The following is a 24,783-nucleotide window of genomic DNA, read 5'->3' on the forward strand; positions in this document are numbered from 1 at the left end:
TCAAAATCCTGCCGTATACGAAATAGAGTTGCCCGTTTTGTTATTTTTGTTGTTGAGAATATAGATGTCAGCTGCATTTCATTTCTCTTCCGGCTTCATCCATACAAACCAGAACCAGAATAGAGAAAATGCCATAACCGAAACGAAGTTGATAAGGAAGTGCACAATGAAGCACACGGATGGAGAAGCCACCGTTTGCCGCATTTGACTGCTGGTTCTGTAACGAGAAAAAAAACTTGCTAGTTGGCTGTAAGGCTTAGTCTAGTGGTCTTTTAATCTAGCATCTAGATTTGAAGTCCACGTCAGTTAGGACAATCTCCTAAGTCCTATGGTAGTTTTAATCTAGTATACTAGATGCACAGAATCATTCCGCGAAAATGTGATTTTGATTGCGTTGAACCATTAAGCGCAACTATCTCCCTACTAATTTATATGCGAGCAATTGTTAGGAGAGAGAACCAGTGTTAACAAATACACAACACTTTTTTTCTGAACTACAACACTTTTTGGCTAATCTAACAGCCAAATCTAATCGATAGAACTTGCATAGCAATCCGACCCAAATCCAAAAAATAGCATTCTTGAATAGTGTATGTCCTAAGTTTTCTAGCCTTTTCTATATTAACAACCAATAAGGTGCTAACAACGACAAATTCTGAAGACAAGCTATTGATATTATTATCCAAAAACTTTACTACTATATCATAGCGACCTCTCAAAAACCGAATAGGTCCCGTACGAAAATCGTGGAGCTGGATATGTGTGACAACGTATGGAGAGAACAAACATTCTGTAACCTATGATCCAGGTGTTCTTAAGTTGTTCACAGTAACCAAAATCAATTTCAGTTAATGCAGGTCATCATTGGTTATGTTTGACCTTGTAGTTGACTAATCGAATGCTGTTTGTTGTGGAGATATCTGTGCTTCGTTTTCTTTTCTCTTCGGTTGCTGACGTGTCATCAACCGGAAGAAGAGCAGAGAATAAAAATAAAAAACAGTTAAAATAACAAAGAAGAAGAGGGGGGAATACCAGAAGAGAGAGAAGACGGTGCACGTTAATATTTCTTCCCCAAACAAAAAACCTGCAAATCAAATTTTCTTTTTCCGTCTGACTATTTCTTCACATATATACATTGTGTTCCAATCTCTCCATTTCTTCTTCTTTTTCTCTTGTTTCCAAAATAACCTTAAGATTCGTTGAAGCGGATCTTTCTATGTAGGTAAAATATTTTTTGTGCCCGTTTCCCTAATTTTTCTGAGACTTCTAGGGTTTACATTTTGATTATTTCTTCATTTGCTAAGAAAAATGAAAGTTTAGGGTTTTGTTAAGCTGTTTTTGAGCTGGAAACCTTCATATTGGGGGGTTGCATTTGAAAGGGGGTGGAGGAGTTTTTCAACTGTTAGGGTTTTTGATGAAGAGACGTTTATCAATGTTATTGTGATTATGGGGTAAATGAGGAAGCTGGTGTTTCATCTCCTAGCAAAGAACTCGTTAGGAGGGTTGTTTTTTATATGGGGCGGATTTGGACATATATTTCTTTGTGTTTTTCATCAAATGAGCTGTATTCAGAACAAAGACAGTTCTTGATTTCGCTACGACGTGAATGGCGGATCATCAGAGGAGTACTCCTGGTGAAAGAGATGTTGAACAGGTAATATTTTTCAAACAGTAAAAGATTTTAAACTATGACACTGGAAAGGATTGCGGCATATTCACATGGACAAATGTATTTGAAGTCTTAAACTTGTGGAAGTAGTACTAGATTGTATATATGTTCCATGTTTTTCTATGTGCCATGAATTTATATTTGGTTATTTGTTGGTTTCTTGGATATGCAGGCTATTATAGCACTTAAAAAGGGAGCATATTTACTAAAGTACGGTCGCAGGGGAAAGCCAAAGTTTTGTCCATTTAGGCTTAGTGCTGTAAGTAACCTTGAATCTTTAAGCATGCTAGGATTTTCTGTATCTTGATATGGATGCTGTTGAATTGACTTGCCTGATCAATGGGTTGAAGTATTTAAACCCTCAACTCACAGTATATAGATAGTTAACATTTCTGACCTCTGATATTATTGTCCATCTTATATCTGTTCCTTCTGATATTTTTTCCTTTTTTCTTCCACAGGATGAATCTTTATTGATATGGTACTCTGGTAAGGAGGAGAAACATCTCAAGCTTAGTCAAGTGTCAAAGATCATACCTGGACAACGTACTGTAAGTTTTCAAATATCCATTATTCTTTTCAGAAGCTCAAGAAAAATAATTCTATTTCGCACATTGAGTTATAGTCTGTTACCATGCATAAGATGCTATAGTTTTAGAGTAAACGGTGGACTCTAAACTGCAACACATGGCCTTAGAATAGAAACCAATATGCATAAATGAGTCCTAAGTGGATGCTACACCAAATGTTTTCTTTTTGTTTAACATATTTCCTGTATGCTATGGTTCACTTGTGAAATTGGAGGTTCAGTGTGATGGATGTGATACCTGGCTTCTTTTTCAGGCAATATTTCAGCGATATCCACGGCCTGAGAAAGAATATCAATCGTTTTCTCTTCTGTACAACGACAGGTCCTTGGATTTGGTGAGTGTTCCTTTTCCTGCCATTTTTTTCTGCACAGAAAAACCACTTCTTGTTTTCTTGCTTTTGTACTAATGCAAAGTTATGATGGATTTATAGTACATCTTCAACATTGTAACAGTTGAGCATTATTGCCCATTGACAGATATGTAAGGATAAAGATGAAGCCGAAGTCTGGTTTGTTGGTCTTAAGGCATTGATTTCACGTGGTACTTACCGCAAGCTAAGAACTGAATCAAGAGCAGATAGAGTTTCAGGAGATAGTTCTAGCACCCATACTCGGAGAAACTCACCATCAATTGCAGCCTCTGGAAGTAGTGACTACTCACAGAAGGTTTTTTTTTATTATTTTCCATCTATATTGAACCATTAACTGCACATTTAGTTATACTTCTCCCTTCATCTATTTTGAATTTCACTTTCTTTTTTCTTTTTTTTTTTTTTTTTTTTTTTTTTTTTTTTTTTTTTTTTTTTTATACCTTCAGGATTCTGTAGACACCCAACAAAGTCTGGTTTCTTATGATAACCCTACACAGAATGGTTTCGGAAAGGCATTCTCTGATGTGATTTTGTATACCGCAACTGCTAAGGTTTTCACACAGTCAGTGTCAGTTTCGAACTCTCTAAGTTCATTATCATCTGCAGCTGCAGATAATTCAAATGGACGGGGCTCTGCAGTTGACACTGTTCGAGTTAGTTTGTCTAGTGCGGTTAGCTCGTCGAGCCAGGGTTCTCATGAAGACTTTGATTGTTTTGGCGATGTTTTCATGTGGGGAGAAGGAGTTAGTGATGGAATGCTGGGTGGTGGTACGCATAGAGTTGGAAGTGCATCTGCGCCCAAGATTGATGCACTATTTCCCAAGGCTCTGGAATCAGCAGTGGTGCTTGATGTCCATAATATAGCTTGTGGAGGTAGGCATGCTGCACTTGTGACCAAACAAGGTGAGATTTTTAGCTGGGGAGAAGAGTCAGGAGGTAGACTAGGGCATGGTGTAGAGGCTGATGTTTCACACCCGAAGCTTGTCGATACCCTTAGTGGTATGAATATTGAGCTAATAGCATGCGGGGAATATCATACTTGCGCTGTAACATTGTCTGGTGATCTTTACACCTGGGGTGATGGTACTCATAATTCTGGTCTTCTAGGTCATGGGAGTGAAAATAGTCACTGGATCCCTAAAAAGGTTTGTGGTTTAATGGAAGGGTTGCATATTTCATCAATCTCTTGTGGACCTTGGCATACAGCAGCTGTAACATCAGCAGGCCAGATGTTTACATTTGGGGATGGAAACTTTGGCGCCTTAGGTCATGGTGATCGCAACAACACAACCACTCCAAGGGAAGTGGAATCTTTGAGAGGTCTAAGAACAGTTAAGGTTGCTTGTGGTGTTTGGCACAGTGCTGCAATTGTAGAAGTTACGGTTGGGTCTTCTGGTTCTGGTAATTCTTCGTCGGGTAAGTTGTTCACCTGGGGGGATGGGGATAAGGGCCGGCTTGGACACGGCGATAAAGACAGTAGGTTAGTTCCAGCATGTGTTGCATCTTTGGTTGATGTGAGTTTTAGTCAAGTAGCTTGTGGGCATAACATGACAATTGCTCTTACATCTTCTGGACAAGTATATTCAATGGGGAGTACTGCTTATGGACAGTTGGGTAATCCTGAAGCTGATGGAAAGCTTCCCACTTGTGTTCAGGGTAAACTCAACAATACTTTTGTAGAAGAGATATCATGTGGTTCGTATCATGTTGCAGTTTTAACCTCAAAGACCGAGGTTTACACTTGGGGAAAGGGAGCAAATGGCCGGTTAGGTCACGGTGACCATGAAGACAGAAACACCCCAAAGCTTGTTGAAGCTCTGAGGGATAAACAAGTCAAGAGTGTGGTGTGTGGTTCAAACTTCACAGCTGCAATCTGTCTGCATAAATGGGTCTCCACTGCTGATAACTCCATATGCTCTGGTTGCCGTAACCCATTTAGTTTTAGAAGAAAACGTCACAACTGTTATAACTGCGGACTAGTCTTTTGCAAAGCATGTAGCAGTAGGAAATCTCTTAAAGCGTCTTTAGCTCCAAATATTAACAAGCCTTATCGTGTGTGTGATGATTGCTTCAATAAACTTAAGAAGGTCATTGAATCTGGATCAGTATACCAGTTTACTAAAAACCAAGGTGGAAGTATACCACGGAGCTCCAGCGAGATGGCAGAAAAGGAGATTTTAGAGGCTCGGTTACTTGGACAACTCTCCAGGCTCTCGTCAGTGGAATCATTCAAGAAAGGTGATAACAGATATTCCAAGCGCAATAAGAAACTAGAGCTGAATAATATCCGTTTCACACCAATTCAAAATGGAAATTCTCAATCCGGAAGCTTTTATTCGACAAAAATGTCAACTTCTTTGTTAGAGTCGTCAAAGAAAATATTTTCTGCTTCTCTTCCTGGTTCTAGAACAGCTTCCCGGGCATCGTCTCCTGTTTCTAGGAGGGGAAGTCCACCTCGGTCTGTAACACCAAGCCCAGCTATGACTGTTCTTACACCAGAAGTAGATAATGATGACTCAAAACATGGAAACAGCGACTTCAACCAAGAAATAACCAAGTTACGAGCACAGGTATATCTTTTTATATGCTTAATACGAAAATCAGAGTGTAGTCATCTATATGCTATCTTCACTTTGCGTACTTGCGTTGTGTTAGCAATGACGTCTGTTCTTGGTATGATTTGGTTTTGAACTCTTGTTTTTGTTGTATTTATCAGTCAAATACTTGGACCCACTAGATCATATTGTCACTGATATCTTCTCAATATTCAAAAATCATAATCTGTCCTATCATTATTATATGATGATCATGTAAACCTTTGGTAAGGCCCTAGTGCAAGCTATGCTGAATTTATTGTATTTTCTCACGTAACAAGGGAATATCTTACTGTAATATGTGACTTGAAAGCTTTCTGTAGGTAGAGGAGCTTACCCACAAATCCGCAGTTCTAGAAGCCGAGTTGGAAAGGACTTCAAAGCAGCTAAAGGAAGCCACCGCGGTAGCAGGGGATGAAACTGCAAAATGTAAAGCTGCAAAAGAAGTGATTAAATCTCTCACAGCACAGGTGAAAATTGTTCTGTGCATCCTTCGTTGATTTTTTCTGTGTATCCAGTGAGCTAAACATTCACTTGCCAGCGGTTGAATATTTGAGTTCCTTTATTTGCCAAAGAAAGAAGAAGAAGTAATTGCAAAAGACTTGTTTAACAATTTGCATGTTAGGCACTTTGTGATGCGGTGGTGTAGGGATTTGCAGATATTTTCGTTTGTAAATGTTTTTATTTTGCATTTTCTGTGTATCCAGTGAGCGTAACATACGCTTGCCAGCGGTCGAATATTTGAGTTCCTTTATTTGCCAAAAAAAAAAGAAGTAATTGCAAAAGACTTGTTTAACAATTTGCATGTTAGGCACTTTGTGATGCGGTGGTATAGGGATTTGCAGATATTTTGGTTTGTAAATGTTTTTATTTTGCATATAGTTACTGATCTAACACCAATAATTTTTAATATGGTGGCAGTTAAAAGAAATGGCTGAAAAGGTTCCTCAGGAATCTACTGAAAATTGTGGTAGTCCAACTCTAGTTCCTAATAAGGCAAATTTGAGCAACCTCATTCTTCCAGAACCCGAGTCCAATGGGGACTCAGCACACTCACCCGTACAAAATGGATTAAAAGAACAAACTGATCCCGCAGAGTGGGTAGTACAAGACGAACCGGGCGTGTACATAACACTTTCCTCCTTGCCAGGGGGTGGCAAAGATCTTAGGCGTGTACGGTTCAGGTGAGCATGTATTTCGCTAGTTGTTGTGTTTTGTTTTGAGTTAATCTTCTCCAATTCAACTTCTATTTCATCATCCTAGGTGTGTTGAATAAGACTACTATAGGTTAATTGTCCGGTACTTATTTATGCATGTTTTGCTAAACCTCAATTAAACATTATCAATTTGTGAAACCCTTCAGCAGATCAGAACCATAATCACACATATACCCTTCACAGCCACACATCTTGTTCTTGTTTATTTTGTATTTTTATTTTTATTAACAATGACACAGATACCAGTAAGAGGTGTCTGTCACTGTGACCTCATAATACTAAATATGGGGACACGGGACTACATCCAGGCTTATGTTGAAGCACATGCAGTCATGTTTCTTTCATATAATTTTTTCAAGTTTTATAGCGCTATATAGCAGAAACATTGAAGTTTTATGGCTAGCAGAGCTGTTTCCATGTCCACGGGTGCCTAACATGAGTACTCACTGTCGATACAAGATATTATTTCAAACAAAGTGTCACTGTGACGGCTTTTCTTTCTCTTTTCAACAGGAACTAAACCTTTATCATAGAACTTCCATAGTCAGAATACATGATGCTTATGCATGCATGTATTGTGTGTGGAATAAGCATGTTCAATAATTTGGAGGGAAAAGTTCTTCCCAAGTGACTTTACTTTTTAACATAATCACCTTCAATTCCCATCATAGGCTGTCTACTATTGATATAATTTTTATATAAATCTTGTCTCAATGACATTTGCGCTGAAACTGAACTATTGGTTTCTTTTCTTCAGTCGTAGACGATTCAGTGAGAAACAAGCTGAGACTTGGTGGGCAGAGAACAGAGCAAAAGTACATGAGCGCCATGACATTCGAAGTTCAGCAAGATCGGTCCCGGTGCCTTCTGTTTTGCCCCCTCCCCCACCCCCACCCCCTCCACCGGATAATGGGACGGATGATAACGTTAGTGACTGATATAAACTGATATACATACCTTTGCCTCCCGGATATTGTAAATTTTGTTTTTTTGGGGTTCGCTCATCCGGCATGGTTTTTCTAACGCACGATGTCCTGTTCAGAAAGTTGCAGCCAGGAAGAGAGGTTAAAGAAGTTGGTCAAGAAAATTTGTATTGCGAGGAATGTCAGATATTCTGCTGCCTTTATATTGTTTTGTGAGGTTTGGATACTTCTTTTGACAAGTCTGCAATCTCATCCCCAACTCTGTTCTTAGGTTTGCAGAACATTCCCCTGTTTGTTTTTGGGCTTCTGTTATCCATGTTTAGCTCGAGTACCATCAAAAGTCTATACTAAAGGGGAAAACAAAAACAAAAATGTATCAGGCATTTCATACTTTTTACAGTTATCAAAAGTTTCTACGGAGATCGTTTCATGTGAAAGCCAACAAAATCACCTATTGTGGTGCTCTTTAAGAATGAGCTATTCGGCAGATCTTTTCTTCTCCCAAAGTCTCTCACTCGGCAACATAACGCCACCATTACCATTACCGTTGAAACTATCCATGAACATTCTCCAAACATAGGCCCGATGTGCCCAAAAATAACATCCCCTTTCCAAGACACTTTGCCGGAGCCGGAGGAAGAAGGGACAAAATAAACAAAATATCAAACAAACATAAATGGGATGCAAGGAATGGTTTCTCCCTTCTCTGTTTGCGATGATGATTTTGGTTCTTCTGTGAGTTGTGAACTTGTGTGAGCAGCAAAACAGAAATAAAAATTAACGCCGCTGCCGGGGATCGAAGCCGGGTCACCCGCGTGACAGGCGAGAATACTTACCACTATACTACAACGACTTAGTTGTCCAGTGTGTGCTTCCTATTTTCTTGACCGTCGGAAGAAGCATGAATTTGGCAGATTTCTGTTATCCTAGCGCAATACTGAGAAAAGAAATGAAAATGTTATTCTGGAGTCTGGAACTTGGACTCAACTTGAAAGTTAAGATCAGTAGAGAAGACAAAGAGAGGAAGACTTTTAAACAAAAGACACAGTTCATCTATTATGAATTACTAGGACAGGAGAGGTATACAGACTATAAATTAGGATAGGCAATCTAGCCATTACAAGTTGAAAAAAATTCAAAAAAGCGATTTCATCACCCACATCTAAACCTTCTTTTTCTTCACCTCACTCAAGTTCACGGCATTATGAATCTTCTAATTTTCACTTTCGGAAGCTCTTTCTCTGTAACGTCTATAGGGACAATATCCAGTTCCTTTGAGCCTTCCTTGTAGTAGTTACTGATATGAAAATTGGTAATGGCACTCATTCCTCGAAGTTTAACGGCCGCAATATCATACGCCTCTGCAGCTTCCTCCTCGGTGTCTGAATATTAAAAGACCAAGACGAAACTTAGGAATGATTTTCCTTCGAAATGACTATAGCTTTTCGATGAAAATGCATACAATAGTAAACATGGCTTACGTACCATATGTTCCAAGATAGATATCTCTACCACCTGCCACCCTACCAATTCTAGCTTGCCATCGACGACCTTCATGTTGTCTGCAGTCATTACATGGCATTCAAAATCGATGGGCATATGGGATAAGCAAGAATTAAGTCCATTTCATAATCACATCTCTAGACATAAAGAAAGGCCTATAAATATTGGTTGAACCTTGTGACTCCTCTATAAATCGAATTGCCTCTTGCAAAGCAAATGCTTTTCCTGAAATATTGAAAATGGAACAAAAGTAGAGAAAGTTACATCACACGTCCAGTATCTTTTTCTTACATTTTTTCCACTGATAGACAGTGTCTGGTAACTAAAAAGGCTGTTGGAATTACCTTCTTAGAGAATTAATATACTCCTCACGTGACATGTCTTTCATTTCCTCAACTTCTTTTGCATAATTGGGAATCTGTGAATGCCACAGAAAAACACTATGAAGCGCCATCGGCATTGGCTGATATTTCTAGAAGAAAGAGTAGGAAAGAAAAGAAGCAAGAGAAGTGTGTCTGGTGGGTGAAAGATCCTTACTGGGAAGTTCATTTTAGAATGTGCTCCTGCTCCCCACAACTTTAAAGCTGCAAGGTCATATGCTTGTGCTGCTTTCTCTTCAGTTTCATATCCACCTGTGCAGGAATAGGTGTCAAATATCAACTTAGGCACAATTTGATCAATCAGAACCAAAGCCAAACAAAAGTGACACCTAAAAAGCTTTACTAACCAAGATATACTGTAAGCAGTCCAGTAGTACATCCAGCCACAGCCATATCAACAAGACACAACATTAAAGAGAACAACAACAACAAAAAAAAGTTTCATCAGCAACATAAACAGACAATTTTCCACACATAGATGGACTAAAAGAGCTCAAGCACAGATAAATCAAGCCACAATTAGCATGACTGAGCAATTTGTACTCTTCAACTTGAAGTAGATAAACAAGGTATTGCAAATGAACTGATAAAGCATCTGAAACATGAGATTCCAAATTTATGTTCAACAGAGAATATATGTGGTATTCCAATAATAATAAAGCATTGTTTGCAATGAGCCATGCATGCATCTCTCCCTCTCCATCCTACCAGCCATTAATGAGTCATCTATCTTGGTTCAAAATACCTATGTATGTTCATCTATTAAATTGACTGTAGCCTACAACACCTCTACTATGATCTTATCGTCGAATGATCACAGGCATAAAACATTCTGCACTTTCTAGTTCCACTTATTTGGTGTCACTATCATGACCTCTCATTGTTTGGAGCAACAAAATGTTCTCTACCTTGAGCCTAAAGATCATCCCAAAAGCTACTGCTTCAAAGTCATACGAAAAACATACCTTGCTTTCCTTTGCGTTTCCGGGTTTCACTTATGGTAGTGTTATCCCAAAGATGTGCTTCAAATTTGCCAGTCCATCTGTGTCTGCAGAACAAACTATAACATAAGTTTTAAAAAATAATAACATTTTCAAAAAAACATGTAGAAATGAAGTTTAATGAATATCTTACCTAGTAACTCCACGAAAATTCGATGTTCTCTGACCAACTTTATATAATGCCTTCTTTACTTGTTCGTTTCCAGTTGCACTACTGCTTGCAGGATTTACATTAACACTACTGCTACTTGATGGTGGTGGAATTAATTTAGAAGATGAATCATTGGAAGAAGGTAATCTCTCATAGTCTGCCACTATTGAAACTTGGTCTATAAGGGATACCTCCTGGTTTAATAAACATATCTCATTTTCTGAAGCAGGAATCAGAGTTCCCATTCTGGAACACAAATAAAGTGAGAAAACTTAATCAAATTATGTAGTAAGAGAAAGGGTTCTTTGATTACTCAAATTACAAAAACCTAATAACCATAAAAACATCAAATTAAGATCCTTCTAAAACTACAAGAAATTGACTATAACTAAGTTCATCAAATTGAGATGCTTTTGTGGAAATTTGTTGAACAAATTTTGAACTTCTAGAATCAGATCGTAACGATGTACAAGAATGACAACACAGAAATGAAAATTTACTTACCAATTAAAAAGAGTTATGGAGAGATTAGGATGGATGAATGAGGAGGAGGAGGGAAAATGGAGTTGTTTAGGAAAACCGCATCTCGAGGGACATTAACAAGAAAAAGGATGAGAACAAATCTTTAAACCTAACCTAGAGATGCGTTTTTAATCCGCAACAATAAAATCTCAAGTTTGAGCGAGGTTTACAAATCGGGGGTCACATTATAATGCTTTTTGACGGGTATGACTCAAGGTTTGAAAAACGGGTCATAGGTCGAGTCAAGGTCGCCATGACCAATATAACGTGTTTTGACGGGTTTGACCATGTTTCAGGTAAAAAATGCGTTGGTTAGGGGAAAATGTATTTCTTTTATTTGACGTTTATTTTTTTAAATAACGGGTGTGATAACGGTGAAATAGAAAAAATATATGTATATATTATGATATGAATTTCCTATCTAACAGTTTTAACATGCATGAAAACGGTTATAACGGAACCAAATAACGTTGTTACTACGTTTCAATTGATTTTCTTTGTTTATTTATTTATTTTGATTTTTTTAATTATAATTTTAAATCTCTTATTTTAGAAACAAAAATTTAGTTAAAAACATTTTTCTATCTGTTTTTTTAGAAAAAAACGGATATAACGGATATAAAAACGGACAAAACGACCTAAAAAGCTTATGTTAAAATGTTATTGGAGGCAGATTTATGGAAAATAATTCCATTATACTATTATTACTATTTAGAAGAAAACAACGTAAAATCAATTTTAGAAAAACAATTACTACATGTGTGAAAATAGTTACAACTGGTCTAAGTAACACTTTTGTTTCCTATTTACCAATGTTGTTTAGACATGGGTATCGGTGACCCTCGCGACCACACTACATAGACGTGGCCGTTTTTAACGGCCGTTTTTTCGGGAAAACGGATATTTTTTAAATGTGGATATGACTATGGTGTCAACAAAAAAAAAAGTCAAAGAGTGGAGAAAACCTTGTTGGTAAGGTTATGGGTGACTTTTCTATGTTCCAGGGAAAGCCGAGTAAGAAACTATTTATGCTTTGGGGTATAGTTATTTTTGAATAAAACAATCAACCAACATCTTTACTTTCACTTTCGAAACCGGGGGAGAACACAATGATGTCTTAGATAATTTCCCGTGGAATTAGATAGATATCTTATTATTCTTAGAGAATGGAATTCAACGATAAATCACAAAAATATCGATTTCAACAGTCAACAATACTGGTTAGATATTAAAAAGCTCCCGCCAGAATATTCCTATGCATAGGTGGCAAATCAGATTGCCAACATCCTTGGAATTCCACTGAAGCTAGAACCTGCATATGGTAATCCAATCGACAAGAACTATGTCAGTGCTCTAATTGAATTTAATATCAATAATCTCATGCTGAGAGGAATTTTGTCTGAAAGTGTGTGGATTTCCTGAATCCTTATTCAGTTAACATGAATGATGATATGATAAATCTCATTATTTTTTCTGGTATTCCAAATTAGTCTTTGAAAAAGCGGGGGTCTAACAACACCACCCAATATTTCGCTTAGCAATCTGTATGGACAAACTCGAATATACTTTTAAGAGAATCAACAAGACTCAATCAATTAAAAGTATATCAACGAGTTTATATCTCTCTTCTTGATTTGATTTACTCGAGAAAGAACTAGAGTTCTAATCAAATACAAGGAATAACTTGGATGGTACCAAAAACAATATCCAAAGATCAATCAATATCAATCAACAACTGAAGGTCGGATTTCCAATTGATTGATTCAAACGCACAACCTGTATTATTTCAATTATATAAACAAATATAATGCGGAAATAGAAATAACACAGACACCAGAAATTTTGTTAACGAGGAAACCGCAAATGAAAAAAAACCCCGGGACCTAGTCCATATTGAACACACACTGTATTAAGCCGCTACAGACACTAGCCTACTCCAAGCTAACTTCGGAACGGACTGTAGTTGAACCCCAATCAATCTCTCATTGATCCAAGGTACAGTTGTACTCCCTACGCCTCTGATCCTAGCAGGATACTGCGCACTTGATTCCCTTAGCTGATCTCACCCGCCACTAAGAGTTTGCTACGACCCAAAGTCGAAGACTTGACAATAAACAAATCTGTTTCACGCAGACAAGTCTATCAAAGGATCAATCTGTCTCCCACAGATAAACCCTAAAAGGTTTTGTTCCGTCTTTTGATAATAATCAAGGTGAACAGGAACCAATTGATAATCCGGTCTTATATTCCCGAAGAACAACCTAGAGTTATCAATAACCTCACAACAATCTTAATCGTATGGTAGCGAAACAAGATGTTGCGGAATCACAAACAATAAGACGAAGATGTTTGTGATTACTTTTTATATCTTGCCTATCGAAGATATCAATCTCAAGCCAATCAATCTGATGGTACTCGTACGATAGAAGATGCAAGATCAGATCACACAACTACAATAAAAGTAGTATCGGTCTGGCTTCACTATCCCAATGAAGTCTTTAAGTCGTTAACCTGGTTTTAGAAGAAGAAAATCAAAGGTTAAAGGAGAACCGACTCTAGTATTCAAACTAGTATCACACGTGAGGTGTGGAGATTAGTTTTGCACAGATACTAGAGTTCCCCTTATATAGTCTTTCAGATCAGGGTTTGCGATTAAGTTACCTTGGTAACAAAGCAATCAATATCCACCGTTAGATGAAAACCTGATTTACATTCAAGCTAATATTTCTCAACCGTTAGATCGAAAACTTAGCTTGTTACACACACTTGACAATGCACGCTTCTAGGTTTGTTAACCGTACCCAAACGTATGCACTTGTTGGTTCAACAATATTTAACCAAAAGGTTAGCCATATGAGCATCCATATCAACCACGTTCTTCTTCATCATAACTAGTTCAAATGATTTCAAATGAACTAGTTATAGAGTTGTTCAATTGCAAGGAAATCTCATGTACTGCACAAGACACAATTGAAGCAAAGATGATTTGATTCACTCGAATCGGTTCATGAACTTTTATATCCACGGTTTGCAAACTGCATTCCTTAGTCTTTTTAATTTTAAGTTCAGAAATCATCTTCAGATATATAACCTTCTCAAGTTCGCAGACTAGGTTCGCGGACTTAAGTTACCGGGCAGAGTTTACAAACTCCAGCAGAAATTCTCGGGTATGATAACTTCGCGCGGTTCGCGGACTTAGCTCACGCCAATAGTTTGTCAACTCCAGCAGAAATTCTCGGGTTTGAGAACTTCGGCAGTTCGCGGACTGAGTTAGCGGACTTGGCTCACGCCATTCTTTCGGTTCTCTTGATCAACAAAGTTCGCAAACTTTGGTTCAAGGAATGAGACTTATACATAAATGTGATTCCACAACAATGCTTATGTCCACCATTGGTTATGTAATCTAAACTCTCATTTCAATCATTGAAACATTCTTAGAGGACGTTATATAGTTGTTACACCATTTCTCGTCAAAGCAATTTTCAAGATGATTGAAACATATCATGACTTCCGTCACATGGTAAAGATAAACTTGGTTAAAGAGAAAAGCTTATCAACTCGTATTTCGAGATATAAATAGGCGAGGTATACTAGGCTCGAAATACCAAATGTGTATAATCAAAGTCTATATATATAGCATACGACTTCTTGTCTCAAAGAGTAAGAGATAGAGTGGATATACTTTTGAGTGATAAATAAGTTGAAGTCTTCACATACCTTTTTGTCGAGAAGTTCCACTGGTTCCTTGAGTAGTTCTTCTACTTGTATGATGAATCGCCATGAAGTCCTTGAGCTCAACTACACTTTTTATCCTAGTCCGAGACTTAGCTATAATAGACTAGAAATCAAGACTTATGGTTTTGATCACTAACATTGACAAACATTCTTGAGATAGCAACGCATGCGATTTCGACTGAGCAATGCTCTAACAGTCTTGTCATATAACTTGCGTATATGGGTCTTATAATCAAAATATCAGACAAGAACAATCGAATTATCTAATAAATATTATATAGATAAATCATGGGATATATATTCTTGGTGATCTTAATAATACTTTACGTTCTTCATAAACACAGAGCTTCTCTACACATATTACCACTTCGTCAAGATTCATACTATATACACTCGAAACTCTTGCTCTAAGCCTCTAACTGGTATACCTTTTAAATGATCACCATTTAGCTGGTCAAATCATAAACATCCCCAAAGAATAGTGAGAACCAGAATTGACATGGCTCTATCTAATCCTCTTTGGTTATCTAAATTTGTTGATTATATAATCTATAACCTAGTTCCTCATGGGTCATACTATGCACTAATTCTTCTTCAAACTCAAGAACCCATTTAACATATCATCAAACCTCACAGATTCCATCAAATTTGGCTTTTTGATCCATCTTGAAAAGAAATTATTCAAAATAATTGGCAGCAGAATCAAGGAACTTCTGACATAATTGAGAATTTACAGAGAACTACTTATGCTCTTAAAGAATTGAATCACAAGCATTTTGGTCAGGTAAAAACAAAAATAAGAAGAACTCAAGAACAACTGGAGAGAGACAAAGAAATGAATGTACCTGATGTGCAGCAGATCAAAAGCCGGGAGGACAAGCTTAATTCCTTATATGAAAAGAGGAACAACATCATTTTCCAGCAATCAAGAGAAAATATCCTTCTGTAGGAAGATAATAAATCAAGATATTTTCACGTTAAAGCCAATTTCAGGAAAAAAAAGAAGGAATAATATAGACACTCTACAGGATGCTTAGGGAAATTGGTTACCGATAAAGGAGGAACTTCAACTTCTGCTAACAAATTATTTCAAAGAAATTACTACAAGTTCATCTCCTACAATTCAACATGATATTTTAAAGATAATCATTCCTTGTGTTTTACCTCAAGAAAATCAGATGTTAGTTGCTAATCCTACAGAAAGAGGAAATTAAATATATTGTCTTCAAAACCAATGCTTAGGCACCACCAGGGCCGGATAGTTACCGAGCAGGATTTTATCAGCAGAATTGGGATATAGTAAAGGAAGATTATAAGTTTAGTTCAGAAATTTTTCATCAATAATTCTTTTCCAAGGCAGCTAAATAAAACATATGAAGTGTTGATACCAAAAAGAGAAGTTTCCACTAATCTTAACCATTTCAGACCAATCAGTCTGTGTAATATCTTGTACAAAATTATTACTAAACTCTTAGACAGCTGACTCAAACAAATTCTTCCAAAAATCATTTCTCAATGGCAAGTGGCATATGTTCCGGGTGGAAACATTAATGATAATATTATTATTGCTCCAGAAATGGTTGACTCATGAAGAAAACAAGGGATTTTCATGGGGTTGTTGGTATCAAATTAGATATGAGCAAGGCTTTCCACATAATGTAATATACATACCTTATTCAGACTACGGTTCATTTGGGTTTCTCTGAGAAGTGGTACAATCTTATCTCAGCATGTGTATCTACTTCATAAATATCTGTGTTGTTTAATGGCTCCCATATGCGCCCTATCATTCCTTTTAGAGGACTCAGACAAGGAAATCCCATCTCTCCTTATCTGTTCATTTTGTGCATGGAAGTTTTCAGCAGGCTTATTTCCAATGCAGTTAATATGAATATCATTGAAGCAGTTCAACCAGTAAGACAAAAGTTTCACATCTGTTTTCGCAGATAACTGGATATTATTTATCAAAGCTACTAGAAAGTATATCAACAATCTAGTGCATATAATTCAGTATTTTACTTCTTCATCAGGTCAGCTTGTGAATCTAGGGATATCTGATGTTTTCTTCAGCAAAAATCTAAGTCCAGAAGCTTGTCAGGATGTTTCTAAGATGTTAAACATGACTCAAATGCAACTAGAGAGATATCTTGGAATCAATCTTTTCATACCTAGAAGCAAGGATAAATCTTTTGATCTTATTTTTGAGAAGATGAAACACAAAATTCAAGCTTGACATGGCATACTTGTTAGTCAAGTGGGTAGAAGTACACAAATCAAGTTCACTCTTGGTTCTATGAATCAACATTAGATGAGCATATTTTCTCTTCCAGAAAAAACTCATAACTGACTGACAAGAATTCAAAGGAATTATTTCTGGAATAAAGATTAAAAAAATCAGAAAGTTAGGAATTATTTTTGGAATAAAGATTCAAAGGAATTATTTCTGGAATCAAATTTTCTCGCTGATTTCTAACATTGTCTCTCTGCATGATACAAATAAACCAACTTCCGCTTGTTGGAGAGAAATTCGCAAAACAAAAAGATAACGTGGTCTTGGTTTTAAAGACACTAAGATATTCAATCAAGCTCTTCTAGATAGATTATACTGGAGACTTTAAAAAGATGTGGTATTTTTACTACTAATTCAGTTTATAGAGAACTAAACAAAATTTAGCCTCTGTAGCAAAACCAAAATCAAATGCAATAGAAGTAATCATTGAAGCTTTGGCATATGGAGGTTCATTATAAAGTCAACAGTTTGTTTAGAAGTCATGCATGATATATGGAAGATATGAATCCTCTTTTCCCTATCTGCAACAATCAAGAAGAATCAAGTACTCAACTTCTGCTGCAATGCAAATATTCTCAAACTATATGGAAAATCATATCTCCTTTCTTACATTACTCTTTATGGCAACACAACATCATTCAAGATTGGATTGTTTCCTAGTTCAACAACAATAACAACAATAAAAACTTTTTACCTCTATCTAATGATCATATAAGTCTTGCAGTTACAACGAAATCTAGATGTGAAAAAGTCTTTGAAAACAAAAACCAAACAGTTAGAGAAACAATCTGCAGGATACATCATTTTAGAAATAGTTTACCTGATATCATAATCCTTAATCAGAACCATAATAAACCCTTGATAGAAAAATGGTAAAAAGAACTCATGTAGATTGGTTAAAAACTAATGTTGATGTTTCAATTATACAAGATAATTCGATTTTTAGGTTTTCTCTAATAATTCGTTATTTTTCAGGTGGCTTTGTGGGGATAATGACATACTTTACAAGATACAAGTCAAGTTGAGGCTTTGGTTTTGCTCAGAGCGCTTCAATGGTTCAATGAATGAGGTTTGAAAAAAAGTTATTGTTGAAATGAGACAATCTATCAGTAATTAGGGGTTGTTCCGGTTCTGTTGAGTCTTTTAAATGGGTGGACCAAAATATCCTTCTTGAATGTCATTCGATTCTTTGGGATTTAGAGTCTTGCAAAGTTATGCTTAAAAGAAGTCCTTGTAACCATCTCGTTGATAAGTTGGTAAAAATATCTAGAGTCAGTATTGGGTCGCAAGTTTGGTGGAGTGACCCCTCATAGTGTCTTAGATAATGTCTTACAGAAGGATAGTTTGTAAGCCATGAATCAGGCTGCTTGTTCCTTTTTTTTTGAATGAACCTTTATTTCTTTGCTCAAAAAAAGAAAAATACTGCGTTACGGCCAAATTCATGTTATTTACGGAAAAAACGCTTTTGTTGATTGCTCTTTAGAGGGAAAAAAAGATGTTATAGTGGAAAACTAAATAATGACTTGAAATTCACATCCAAAGATTACTGTGGACGGGATAACGTGAAACATATCTTAAATAAGTTTTTTTTTTGGTTATTTAATTATATAAATTTTCTAGAAAATGTTAAGGGATAATTGGAGTTTGTTACTCAGGTTTAGGCCAACAATAGGCTTTGATCTAACATTTGTCCAATGCTAGGGATTGGTACCTGATGAGTGCCAAATATTGTATATATTTATCCCTTTTTGTTGGCATTTTAACTCATCTTTTATGCATTAATTCTACATTTTATCCCATATTCTGTATTTTCATTGTTTTCAAGAATAAATATTTTTATTAATTAATTTTGCATTTTTAGGTAATAAATAAAGCTTGGATGAGTCGCGGAGCGAAAAGAGCAGAAAAGTAGTGAAAAGCCGGGAGAAATTACGCAAGGAAGCCGCGAAGAATGGTGCGCACAACCTCATTTTCTACACACAAAAGCGCCTCCGTTCTCAGCCATCAGATCAGTTCTCAGAAGCATCCGACGGTCGCTCCTTCATAGATCATCAAAATATGATGTCTCTGCCGAGCACCACAGCGCTGAAATTCCAAGCCTTCAGATTAGATGGTAGTTGAATCCAACGGTCGCTACCTTGCTGTGCATCGAAGTTTGATATCTCCGCCTTACACTACAGTACCTAACTCCATCAAGTACCGTTCATTTTGTTGTATCATATAATCCAACGGTCGCTCATCGCTTGCCTCCGCATCACCGTCCGATCTACCAACCATCTTCGCATCTCGCAGCTCAGAGTCACAGAACATCAAAACTAGATACATCCGCCTCACACCCTAGTGACCGAGCACCACCCACCTAACCAGACACACCCCCCTTCTCTCCCAAACCATCGAGCCATACCCTCTCCACCATCTTCTCCACAGCAGACCACCGTACACCACCACCTCTGCCACCAACTCACTGCCACCACCACACCTCCACCATCATCACCCCTATCTTTCTCCATCATTACCCCCTTGTTCTAGCCTCCTATTATATAGTTTTCTCCCCTAATTTCTCTCTAAAAACCTAGGGAAGAAATCAATAAAATAGGACGAGTTGGAAAGATGCAATTGAGGCATGGGACGGAGCAGGTGAACAAGGAAGGATGGGTCAGCGATTGATTGAAGAAATTGCGCCATCAAAGTAAGATTTTACGAAACCCTAATTTCTCAATTTTTGGGATTTTTATAGAAAACCCTAATTTTCTGTTAGGAAGGCATGGAGGAGCTAGAATAGGGATGTGGGTTCGAATTAGACCCATTACGTTAGGTAAAATCATATACCTAATTTTACTGTTCAATTGGGTAAATTTGGGAATTGGGTGTAAGAACCCTAAAATGTAAATTGGGTATAAAAAGGGAACTGTGGGTGTGATGTGAACTTATGTTTGGACTAGCCTACATCCAGGACTCTCATGTCCTGTTAATTTTGAGTTTCTGCTTAATTTCAGTTCAATATGTGATATTCCTGTTAATTTCATTTTATGTTACTATCCATGTTCTGCTTAATATTGTTTCCTGTTAATTGTTATGCTCCTGTTATGTTTGTTATGTTATGTTATTTCCTGTTGTGTTCTGTGTGATTGTATTATCCATGTTATGTTTGTCTTAATTAGTTTTGTGTTTGTTTCTACACATGAGCTTGTAAGTCCCCTGTTCATCTCACATGTTCTTATTCTGAGGTTTGATGCTTGACAACCATGAGGTCTCTTAACTGCAACATGTTCTAATTCCCCTCTAGGATGAGAAAAGAACTGAACCATGATGGTTAGCTATTAGGATGGTTTTTGCTGAGCTTAAAACAGTTTAGGCTAGTTGGATTCTTGAAAGATCACCTGATTTGTGATTAGTGGTGCTGTAAGAAGACCACTAATGCTAGGGGTCTGTGGTGGTTCTAAGGAATTCATTAGCTACATTAGTTAGTGAGCCACTGCCTAGTTAGTCTGTGATTGGTTGTGCTTTAAACAGACAGCCAATACTAGGGGTTAGCTAAGGCTGTAAGGTTGGTTAACTAGATATTTGACAAAAACTTAATCTAGGTGAACTGGCTAGGTGAAGGAAACTCTCATCCATCTCCCTGCACTTCCCATCCACAATTTCTTTTCCATGTTTTGTTTTGATTAAATTGTTCTTGAATTTTCTTTGTTTACTTCTCTTTCACTGCCTTTGGTTATTTGCTCACTGTCCCTGCCCTTGGCTCACTGCCTTGGTCTTTCTCTTAACTTCACTGCCTGTCACTAGCTCAGCTATCTAGGAAACTTCAATTCACCCCAAGTCTCTGTGGAATGATCCCTTGCTTACTTTCTATACTAAAACTTGGCCTTGTATACTTGCAAGAGTTTTTGTGTGTTTTCCAAACCACACCAAGTTTTTGGCGCCGCTGCCGGGGACTTGGCGTTGTGATTTCGAAGCATTCTTATTTGTTTTCTTAGTTCATCTAGCCTCACCTGCATATTCATCCTTGCATTGCATACTCATTGCATCTTGCTGTCCTGATTGCATATCATATTTGCATATTAGTCATCTTTACATTCTTGCAATCAATCTTGCATTACAATTCTTGTTCACCGCCTTGCTGCTGAGCTGCTATTGCTGAACTTGTGGTGCTGAATTTGTGGTGCTGCTATTGCTGCTGAGCTGCTCCACCTGCTGCTGCTGGTGCTCTTGTGCTGCTGTGGTGCTCCTGCTGGTGCCAGGCCAAGAATCCTGTGAGCTTCTGCACCTGTTGCTGTTGATCTGCTCCTGCTGCAAGGCCCTGAGCTGGTGAGCCTGCTGAAGACCAAGCCCAACAGGACTGTGCTGCTGAAAAAAAAAAATCACAAGCCAATCAGTAGCAAATCACAAGCCCAACTGGGCCTGCTGAAGTTGCTGCCAAGCTTAACAAGTTGAGCCAAGCCCAACTGGGCCTCAGAAAAGCCAAAGCTTAGGATGATCCAAAGCCCAACTGGGCTTTTGCAACCAAACTGAGCAGCTGGGCTGTGCTTAAGCAAGTAAGCCTAAACCCATTAAGAGAACCCAACCTGTGGGCTTCCATTTTTAATTTGTGGGCTTGTAATAATTTTTTCCATTTTTCTGTTGGGCTTGTAATCTTAATTACTTGTGGGCTTGTTTGTTTAATTGCTTGTGGGCTTGTGATGTTAGACTGATTTGGGCCTGTAGTTTTAAATTAGAAAAACTGAACTTTTGAAAGCCCAACTGGGCCTCCGACCAAACAAGCAACAGTTAGGCTATTTCAAAAGCTACATTGGGCTTCAGTTTGCATACACATTGTAGGCTTAGTTCACCTTCCCTTGACAAAGCAATTTCTCCCACCAATGTGGGCTTGCTCCTAATTTCAAAAACCAAAATTGCTCCCAAATTAAACCAAATTTTTATCATCTCCCTTGGGCCTTACTTTTTTGTGATTTGTGTGATTATTTCATAAAACAAAGACATGTCTGGATTTTGGTCTGCCTCTGGGAATAAATCTATTAGAGATGCTTACGGCAAGATTCACCTTATGAGCCTCCCACAGACCATGATGTCAATAGTTATAGGGATTATAATTATGGACCTTTCAAGGTCATGAGCCTCAATATGCAAACCCGTATAACTATTCACCCATGTATCAACCTAGCCAACCTAATATGCATGTTTGTACCTTTTGTGGTGGTTTAGACCACCCTGATGAATATGCTATGTTTTGCATGAATTTAGGAAATCTAGGGGATACCATGAAAATCCAAATTATGAAATGCCCACAAATTGTGAGGCTGGTAGTCATTGGGACCATAATCAACCTTTCGAAGGTTGTGATCAATTTTTGTAAACCCTAATGACCATGCACACATGTACCATTCACCACAATTTGAACATGAAGAATTTTGTACTCCCATGAATTTAGACTCCACCGTAGAAGCTCTCAGACTCGGTGAGCAAAATTCTGATAGAACTATGTCACGCATTCAGGCGAAGTTAGATCAGATTTTGCTTCAACTACAAAAGGAGGAAATTCATGAGGAAATGCATGTTGTCCCTAATGAAGGTCCAGTCCCATTCATCTAAATGATATTGAATATGAACCTGATTTAGAGGAACATGAATCGACTAAGGACACCACCACTTTTAATGAGGATCAATATGCATGTTACCATGATGATGATTATGATGATAATATTGTTAGAAGACATGTTTTTGCTGAAAATATTGTGGAACCTTTTGGTTCAATAACATATGGCTTCTCAGCCTCAACCTTCATGAATGTTGTTTCTTCTGATACTCATTGTAATTCATATGATTTTGATTCTAATATGGGGCTTGTACAATTCTTCTGTGAAGATGAACATGACATAGGAATAGTTGAATCTTCTGTAGACACTAATTTTATTATGCATGAGGACGAATTTGATGTGTCTGATTCCTTGCCTAAGTCACAAAATGTTATTTCTTCCGGTGATGATTTGAGTACTTCGAACAATCATGATACTGATTTAGGTCTTGATGTTTTGTTCGATGAATGTGAGCATGTTTTACCTGTTTCTGATTTAGGGAAAGTATGTGTTGGTACTTGATCTTACCCATGAAAATAATTTAGATGTACCCACTTTCTTACCTAAATCTCAAATTGAGATTATTCCACCCAACCTAGATTTGGTTTGCAACAAAAAATTTAAACCAACTTTTCTGAAAATTCCCAATCTAGGATTAGAACTGTGTGCCTCCCAAGTCCTCTTGGACTATTTTGCTTCAAAATATAACACTTCTAAAGAGCCACAGTTGGAATGCATTTCTTTGCCCATCCCGAAAACAGTCCATATGAGTTAGACCTTTTGAATCCCGAACCCCTAAAATTAAAAGATTTTGTGCTTAAAAGTAAACCTGTTGAACAATTTAGGTTTAGGGGTGATTCATTCGGTTTTTCACTCTCACTCCCATTTCAGTCCAATTTTAGTGTTTTGAAACTTTCTATGTTTCAACACTTTGTCTTTTGGGTTGATCCTCAACTCTTTAGACTTTATGTATATAGTGAATTTTTGTATAATCCAGTAGATAATTTTTAAAACTTTTTGGTTTTTTTGTATATTTTTGCTAATCCAATATAATCTAAGTTGAAAATGTTGGATTCTAGCCGGTGAATAATGGAGTTCGGTTCGTGTTTTCGACGAATCGGGTATTCTCTCTCCTTTTACTCTACTTAGCATTTTCTTCATATGTTGCATTATAATTTTGTTATCTTTTGAAACATTGAGGACAATGTTTAGTTTAGGTTTGGGGGTATAGAGTAGATACCACGATAATATGCTATAATTGACAACGAACTCCTTCATCTTTTTGAAAAAAAAAAAAAAAAAAAAAAAATTAAAAAATTAAAAAAATCATAAAAATGGAGCTCATTTACCTTGAAATGTTGACTCTTGTGCAAATATGTTTTATTAGGAGTCTTAGTCTAGATATTTAGGCACCCTGATTCTAGCACAATTCACATAGTGATAAGAAATTTGCACGCGCACGATCTACCAATACATGTATGGCCTCGATCTTCAAGGTGTTTGATAGGAAGTTACGATTGCCAATCACTTTAGAATACTGAACGAAACTGGACTAGCTTGTTCTTTGGTTGGTTGGGATAGAAGGTGGAGGTTACATTAAGAAAGACAACCATCGAATTTAACTGGGTGCATCAAAAAGGGCTACCTCTTGCAAAGTGTCATGTAATTTTTTGTTTCTTTTTGTTATGTATCAAAAGTGTTTCCATGTTTTAAAAAAAAAAAAAAAAAAAAAAAAAAAAAAAAAAAAGAAAAAAGAGAAAAAAAAAAAATACAAAAAAAAAAAAAAAAAAAAAAAAATCAAGTATTTATCAATTCCATCATCTCTTGTTCCAAAAATAAAAGAGAATAGTAAATGTAAATAAGAGTCATGTAATTTGTCATCTTTTGTTGTTTCTTTGTAATAAGCAAGGAGGGTGTATGCCATTGATGTACAACGCGAGAAATTGTGAAATACCTCCAACTCATTCACAATTCTCGTAAAGTCCGGACAGCTAGCTAGATTTCGACCTCAATTCTTAGCCTGAGAAACTATCTCTTGGTGATTAGTAGTCATGACTTCAGATCTTTCTTTACACATGTGTAGATACACTTTACACTCTTATCACATGTCTTTTTTTGTTATCAGTGCTAGGATTGTGCCTTCGATAGCTAGATTGACATCTCCATTTTGCTGTGAGCTTAAACTGTTTTGCACATGTCACGTTTGATGGAATCTGAGCTTATATTTTGTCCTTAGGTTTTGTAGGCACACCTCTGGTAAACCTT

At 37.1% G+C, this 24,783-nt stretch overlaps 2 protein-coding genes across 4 annotated transcripts; one reads left to right on the forward strand and one right to left on the reverse strand.

Annotated features, from left to right (window-relative positions):
• Window positions 1-1,004: 1,004 nt before the first annotated feature.
• Window positions 1,005-7,793, forward strand: LOC113318546 (PH, RCC1 and FYVE domains-containing protein 1-like). Of its 2 annotated transcripts, XM_026566713.1 has the most exons (9): window positions 1,005-1,654; window positions 1,842-1,928; window positions 2,131-2,220; window positions 2,513-2,593; window positions 2,736-2,924; window positions 3,076-5,199; window positions 5,547-5,693; window positions 6,145-6,407; window positions 7,198-7,793. In XM_026566713.1, the coding sequence occupies exons 1-9, from the start codon at window positions 1,607-1,609 to the stop codon at window positions 7,376-7,378; spliced, it is 3,210 nt and encodes a 1,069-aa protein (XP_026422498.1). In that variant the 5' UTR covers window positions 1,005-1,606; the 3' UTR covers window positions 7,379-7,793. The 2 variants fall into 2 exon arrangements, 1 of the variants encoding a protein (XP_026422498.1); XR_003344626.1 differs by lacking the exon at window positions 7,198-7,793 and having other exon boundaries at window positions 5,537-5,693; window positions 6,145-6,281.
• Window positions 7,794-8,372: 579 nt separating this feature from the next.
• On the reverse strand, window positions 8,373-11,063 carry LOC113318548 (AP2-like ethylene-responsive transcription factor PLT2). 2 transcript variants are annotated; one of them, XM_026566717.1, is made up of 9 exons: window positions 10,903-11,063; window positions 10,381-10,644; window positions 10,212-10,294; window positions 9,594-9,602; window positions 9,404-9,498; window positions 9,211-9,284; window positions 9,041-9,091; window positions 8,849-8,925; window positions 8,373-8,745 (listed from the first exon to the last, which is right to left on the reverse strand). In XM_026566717.1, exons 2-9 carry the CDS (start codon window positions 10,641-10,643, stop codon window positions 8,558-8,560), a joined length of 840 nt encoding a protein of 279 aa, XP_026422502.1. In that variant the 5' UTR covers window position 10,644; window positions 10,903-11,063; the 3' UTR covers window positions 8,373-8,557. The 2 variants fall into 2 exon arrangements, with proteins under 2 accessions (XP_026422502.1, XP_026422501.1); XM_026566716.1 differs by having other exon boundaries at window positions 10,212-10,306.
• Between the last annotated feature and the right edge of the window lie 13,720 nt (window positions 11,064-24,783).

This window comes from Papaver somniferum, chromosome 10, assembly GCF_003573695.1.
Source record: "Papaver somniferum cultivar HN1 chromosome 10, ASM357369v1, whole genome shotgun sequence".
Taxonomy (NCBI): Eukaryota; Viridiplantae; Streptophyta; class Magnoliopsida; order Ranunculales; family Papaveraceae; genus Papaver; species Papaver somniferum.

Excerpts from the sequence above, each read along its gene's own strand:
- LOC113318546 (XM_026566713.1), top strand. The coding sequence starts at position 1,607 with ATGGCGGATCATCAGAGGAGTACTCCTGGTGAAAGAGATGTTGAACAG. Across the intron at positions 1,655-1,841 it reads GTGAAAGAGATGTTGAACAG|GCTATTATAGCACTTAAAAA; the intron begins GTAATATTTTTC and ends TTGGATATGCAG. Across the intron at positions 5,200-5,546 it reads TAACCAAGTTACGAGCACAG|GTAGAGGAGCTTACCCACAA; the intron begins GTATATCTTTTT and ends AGCTTTCTGTAG.
- LOC113318548 (XM_026566716.1), bottom strand. The coding sequence starts at position 10,643 with ATGGGAACTCTGATTCCTGCTTCAGAAAATGAGATATGTTTATTAAAC. Across the intron at positions 9,092-9,210 it reads TATATTAATTCTCTAAGAAG|GAAAAGCATTTGCTTTGCAA; the intron begins GTAATTCCAACA and ends TCAATATTTCAG. Across the intron at positions 8,926-9,040 it reads ATTTATAGAGGAGTCACAAG|ACAACATGAAGGTCGTCGAT; the intron begins GTTCAACCAATA and ends TAATGACTGCAG.